Source organism: Seriola lalandi, unplaced genomic scaffold, assembly GCF_002814215.2.
Source record: "Seriola lalandi dorsalis isolate HSWRI2012SDOR001 ecotype SW California unplaced genomic scaffold, Sedor1 jcf7180002054916, whole genome shotgun sequence".
In the NCBI taxonomy this organism is placed as follows: Eukaryota; Metazoa; Chordata; class Actinopteri; order Carangiformes; family Carangidae; genus Seriola; species Seriola lalandi.
The window spans coordinates 48,925-55,486 of record NW_019525468.1 but is presented as its reverse complement, the minus strand read 5'-3'; the positions used below and the strand labels follow the sequence as shown (position 1 = coordinate 55,486).

Below are 6,562 nucleotides of genomic sequence, written 5' to 3'. Positions count from 1 at the left end.
ACAGATGTAATAGAGCGCCTTACTTTAAATCATGTCCTTCATTTTCAAAGTGGATTAAAACTGCTTTCCACTTTTTTTCTCCCAAATTTAAGTTGATTTATGAGTAATGGGAAACAAAATTGATGCCGTGATTGTCCTTGAGGGTGAACCCCTGGAACCATTTGAGAAAGAGTGGTCACAGGATGGGACAGCGTAGAGGTGTAACACACACAGATGATCAATGTGCCACAACTAACCCTGAAAAGTCTGGTGTTTGACCAAGACAAGAAATCAGTAATACCAATGAGGCGCTATAATGTGACAAAACTGCCTTTCATTTACCACCTCGACCAACACCCAATGAAATAAAATATAGCGCAAAATAAATGTTTGAAATTAATATAATGACCAAGTACCCTTATGCTGTAGTAAATTAATGAAAATTCAAATCATGTACCAAGTATTAGATCTGAAGTGGAGTTTAAGAAGCATACTCCAATGCTGAAACAACCAGACTGCTGTCAAAACATTGTTACAATGTATATAAACATAGCTTTTATGTACAGAGAGCCCTTACAGAGGCTAAAAAGCCCAAACCAAACAAACATTTAAAATAATACCAAAATTAAATAATAAAACATAAAATATAAATAGGCAAAAAGGGTGAGCTTAAAAGTCTTTTCCATCTTTTGTTTGGGATAATTAACAAAGAAAAACAAAAAAGACTGAAGGATGTGAGCCCATTTATCAGCTGGTACCATGAGGGTGCTTTGCTCTTCCTGTGTGATTGTTACAGTGATCCATGTGGGTTAAAAACAGCTGACGCGTCACAGGTCAACCCCTACAAGTTGTGGTCAAAGTGACTGTGATCAAACTAGTACAGTTAAAGTCAAGAGCTCCTGTAGTCTGGTTTTAAAATGGGTCTCAGAAATTGAGGGAAGAAAGGACAGAAGAGGGAATACTGAAAACAGTCTGAGGAGGTGGGTCGCTTCCAGCCGTCCGGAACATCAAGGTGTCATCCTGTCTGCATTTTGACTCACTGTAGCCCATATCTGAGGGAACAGAAGACAGGATATCTCATGGCAAGCAAATTATGTCCCCCTCCTTCAATTATACACCCAATCAGGATTACAGTCCTTTCTTTAAGTGTTGGTCATACAAAAACTCAATCAATATGTTTATACAACTGTAGAAATAAATGAGAAGAAGGGAAGCTGAGGACAGAAAATTAATGGAGTAATGTTGGGTATGTCTGCAAAACATAATAGATGAAGGAGCAGCAAAGTGGCTGTGAAACAGCTAAACAGGGAAAGACAACCATGTGAAATGGTGAACTAACAGTATGCTGTTTTTTCCCCAACCAAATATTACACAAGTGCTTGCACAGAATAACCCCCTCCTTCTAGAGAAAAGGAGTGCTAGGCTGCAGACTTGGTATCCCTTGACACACCATTACCCATAATATCCCTAGCATTGTGTTTGTTTGAGTAGTGTTTTACCTGGCAGGAGGCTCAGTAGCTGTGGACTACAGCACAGTCAACATAGTCTGGACTCCACAGTCCACAAAGCTCTGGAAAGGAAATGTAACGTTACAAAATGAATTGACTAAGAGCAATCTTAGAGAAGCTTCAAAGACATCAACAGCTGCCATAAAACAAGAACTCCAAAACAAATTGTCAGGTACACGATCAGATGAAACAGACGAATTCACTGTTGATTCCTTCAGTTCATTCTTAAAGATGTCAACATTGGTCAGATAACACCATCTAGTGGCAAAAACTGACACTGCAATCTGTGAACAATTTGTTGCAACAAATACTAGTGGGAAAAAAATCCCTACTATCAGATGAAAACACTGACTGTCCAAAAAGTCAACAATTTAATAAGATACTCCCAAATCAATAAATAACAAATAAAACGATATTCATCTAACAAACATTTACCATAATTAGGTGGATTTTGAAATTCTCCAAGGTGCATACAATGTTTTCAGCCCACTGGCCTGAAAAAAGGTCATGAGATTCTCACATGACAAGTGATTTGAGTTGCTCTGAAACTTAATTACACTGACATCTACTCTTATTCCCAGTAAATGCAGAGTCACCTGATTGACAGGCCGTGTCCTCTGGTCCGCCGTCCAGTGAGGTGGAGTGTACTGCGCGTGGGGGGAGAGGGGTCAGCGGTCAAACAGAGGGCAACAGGCAAACCCAGACTCACCTCTAACGGAGGGATGGGGGGGTGTAGAGTATGGGGTAGGCAGGCACAGGCAGACCTGAACCAGGCTGAACCCTTCATTTCATATGCAGGAGCATATGTGCTGAGCCTGGGAGACTCTGCACAGGATGCTGTTGACTAATTGGTGTGTGGGTGTGTGTGCATGTACCTGGTAGGCATAGACGTTCTGTGCGTAGTTCATTGGCATCTGTGGGATCATCACCCCTCCAAAGTTGGAATAGGAGTATGGCTGCAAAGAGAGCCAATGAGAACACAATAAATCATAGTACACAGAGGTGTATTTAGCAGACAGTGCTGAGATCTTAAAATATATACTGAAAGACTTCAGCAATTCTCTGTTTATCATTTTAGTGTCCTTGCAAGGATTGTTATTAGCTGCTGATGTTTTTGACGGTTGGTATTGTCTGAATAATTCAACATCTTGGATATTATTAGCAATAACATTAATCATCCAGAGGCAATTTTATTTTTTTATCCTTTCTAGTAAATTGAAAAGTAAAACGATGGATTGTTCTCCAAATTGCACCTCTATTCTTGGCTGTGACAATGAGCCAACTTCCCCTTAGAGAAAATAACATTCATTTTATTTAACATAGTGTAACAGAGAATAGGAAGGTGTGTGCCAGCATTACTAATTTCACACAACCCACGTTGTGTTTACTTGGTTGACATATTAGTTTATTTAATTTAGTCTGCCTGGCTACTGAAATGAGAATCCTTATAGCTTGTCTATGTGTATGTGTGTTACCTGATTGTAGGGGCTGCTATTGCTGAGTACGGGCGAAGGTTGTGCCATACTCCCTCCCACGGGTGAGCAGCAAGCACAGTAGAAGTACTGGGTGGGGCTCATCCAAGGAGCTGGGCCAACCAGACGGGATGGCATAGACCCTGGATGAAGAAGAAAATTAAATTGACAGTATGAAGTTGATATTTAGTAGCAGCATCTTTTAATTTCACTGGGAATCAAACATTCAAATTAAGTTCTTCCGAAGAGCATCAAAATACATACGGGAGCTCCTTTCTTTCATGATGGCAGGGCCCAGCTTCAGTTTTCGGCCCTTAAAACTGATCTGTTGCTAGAGCAAAAAAATATGAACAGAGGAAATATTACTCCAAGTTGGAAATTAAAAATAATAGAACAAGAGCTGCACAGAGATCCACTCACATCAATGATTGACTGAATGTTGACATCTTCATTGAAGTACACAAAGCCATACCTAGGGACACACAAAATAACTTAGAATACAAAAATACACTGACTCAATACCAATATTCAATGTAAAATATGGAAGAAGAAATGACAGCTCAGAAGAAATTATGAAATAAGCTATGAATATTCTTAAAACTGAATATGTAGATAACCAATCTCCCAGCTTACACACACAGTTAAAGATAAGTTAAGGCCCTGTTCACCTGAGCAAACAGCAAAACTCACCCTTTGCAGATACCTCCACGGTATGTGATAATTTTTACTTCCTTAACAGCACCATATCTCGCAAAGAAGTCCCGCATTTCATTTTCATCCACCTGAATGTTAAAATGAATGTAAGTTAAAAAAAACTGGATCTTAGTAGCTGACTTGACCTTCTTCACTCTATTATGTACTGTAGAAGAAAAGCAAAGCGGTGTACTGTGCTGGTGAAGTTGTCAAAGGGGCTATGACATTGAAAATGTAATTTACAGTAGTATAATACTTTCAAATGAATACATTTTGTACATATAAACGTGTGGGCAGCAAGCTTGAAGAAACCTACAGTATTCTATTAGAGATACAGTATGAAGGACAGCAGTCAGTTAAACACTGGTGCGTTTAAAAAAAAAAAGAAAGAAAAAGAATCTCAGTTACAGTATGTATTCCTTGCTGGTCAGTTTGCACTACTAGTGTAACCCCACCCACCCAAGCCACCATCACCCTGTAATACTTTTGAGATACCAGAGCACAAAAGTGCAATTGCCCAAGTTTACTGGTGCCTTAGATAGCTACTAAAAATGTATGTAAAACAGCAATTCCACCAATAAATCATAAAATTAGCTGACTGATTTTTATTTTGCAGTTTACATTTCTAAACAGGCAGGCAGAGCTCAGACATGGCCTGGATATTAGGACATGTGTACTTAGATGAACACCTGCAGATATTTAATGCCTATCAAATTTAATTTCACACAGCTGTGCCCACATTTGTGCGAAATAATAAATTCTTCCCTTTTACTCCATCATATTTTTCATCTTTGCCACACTTAGGGAGGGGGGGGGGGTCTCAATTTAAACAGGTAGTTTAAATGTAAACAAAATTGGTCTGATTTTACCTTCATGTCTATCCCACCAACAAACAGGGCGTTGGGAGTCAGTTTTCCCTCTGGCAGAATGTAACCATTGGACAACTTCAGGGAAGGTGACGTCTGGTTGCTGCTCCTCGGCTTGTGGATATCCTTAGAATTTTTCAGAGAAAGAATTAGAGAATGACAGGAAAATACCAGAGTCTATGAGCCAGCACTTCGTTGAATATATATGGTGAAGTATAATTCTCTACAAGCTCATGAGACTGAGATGACTTGTTGTGCATGTTACGGACTTGGCGCTGCTTCCATTTCCATGTGATAAATGCTGATCAAGCTAACCGCATAATTCGGATTAGATAAAGTTAACCATGGCTTTAAGTGTTTTCGTTTTATTTGGTTTGGTTTTTCTGTGACAGACGATAACTTCGACACATCCTTTCGGCAAAAAAAAAAAAAAAAAAAATCTGTTTACATTCTTAGCTAAATTATAACTCGGTATAACACGTAACTTAAAGTAACAAGAACGCTTGAATCTGTCCAACAGTTGTGCTGCTGGAAACATACGAAAATAGCATCGACAGAAAGTCAGCGGTGGACTGTAACTTATCGCCAGCGTTAGCTAGTTGTTACAAATGTTAAAATGCAATTTAACTGATAGCCCAAGCTAATGTTAGCTAGCAGCGGCTAGTGCGCCTTTTTCAATTCTTCAGGCGAAGGTGGCTAAATATAAAGTTAGCTAACACTGCTGTTAATTAGCACAGCAATTAACTAGCATATTGATTGACAAGTCAACGAATCGCTTCAACCTAGCAAATCGACTGCTAGAAATGTAACAGTACATTGTTGTACGCATAAATATATCACTAAAAACTTACCATATCTAAAATAGTTAAAACTAATAAATTAGTCAGACACTCAAATGAAGCCTCGACCCCTTGTTCTGCCCGACAACAGCCACCTCACATCAGCCAAAACCACGCCCAGTTCACATGACTAATGTAACGTCCTATCAAATGTTAGATTTCAACCAGATTTCAATGAAGGTTGGCTGTGAACTTCGATCTTGTCATCTTTACATAAGAAATTTGCCACAATTTCTGTAACAAAAAGGTGCAAAACCAATTGTCCTGCACATACCTGCATAGTTCCTACGGGACTCCTTCACAAGTGAACATTTTCTGAGGGGCTTTTTAATCAGACTAGTCTTGCTTCTTGTAACTAGTAACTTGTAATTTACTATTGTTGAGTGATAATCATCAAATAAATGCCCATATGTAGATTTGATTCAAATTTGAAATTGATATGTTTGCCATACGTGTAAGAGCACAATGTCCCTTAATGAACAAATTACATTAGAAGAATCATCTCATTTGTTGAAATTCTGCAGATATTCTTTGGACATAAACTTAACTTGACTTAACCATGGCTATGATAGCCCTAGTCTTGACCATTACCCTTAACCTAACCTGAGTGAACAGATTTTTCATGCTAGAAAACTGAACCTGTCTTTGTTAGAAAATAACTTTGGTATGGTATATTTGAAATTTAGAATTTTGTAATTTCATATTGCATTCAGTTACTGTGTATCTGTATTTTTTTCAGTACATAATGATTTGATAGGTTGGTCAATAATGTAATTATGCTAAAGCTGCATTTTTTCCTTATATTTGGGGCTGGATAGTTGACCTGCATGCACCTAACCTGAAGGCACATCCGGGGAGGGGGCAGAGAGCCTGCCAGCAGAGGGCAGAATACAACCAAATGATGACGCTCCCAGGTAAACGATTAGGACAGCCCACCAACCCAACCCAGAGCCCTGTTCTCATGATGGAATGTAATGGGAAAAGTATGATTTGAATAAATGAAGTTGTATCACAGTATAGTAGTAATATTAGTTGGTTGTAACTATATATTTCACACAGAAATGTGTGCGACCTATGATCAGGAGTCAAGCACACAGGGTACCGCCCACCACAGCTTCTCTTATAGTAACAAGGTAGTTGGTGTTACCATGGAGACGTTCCTGGATGACAACAGTGTTTTAGTTTACAGCAACGTGATGGCTTTT

General features: G+C 38.9%; 1 protein-coding gene across 1 annotated transcript; it reads right to left on the bottom strand.

The window, feature by feature from the left end:
• Positions 1-1,504: 1,504 nt before the first annotated feature.
• On the bottom strand, positions 1,505-5,637 carry dazl (deleted in azoospermia-like). The gene is made up of 9 exons (XM_087169815.1): positions 5,632-5,637; positions 4,522-4,644; positions 3,650-3,741; positions 3,380-3,431; positions 3,224-3,290; positions 2,963-3,102; positions 2,363-2,443; positions 2,084-2,134; positions 1,505-1,549 (listed from the first exon to the last, which is right to left on the bottom strand). The coding sequence occupies exons 1-9, from the start codon at positions 5,635-5,637 to the stop codon at positions 1,505-1,507; spliced, it is 657 nt and encodes a 218-aa protein (XP_087025941.1).
• Between the last annotated feature and the right edge of the window lie 925 nt (positions 5,638-6,562).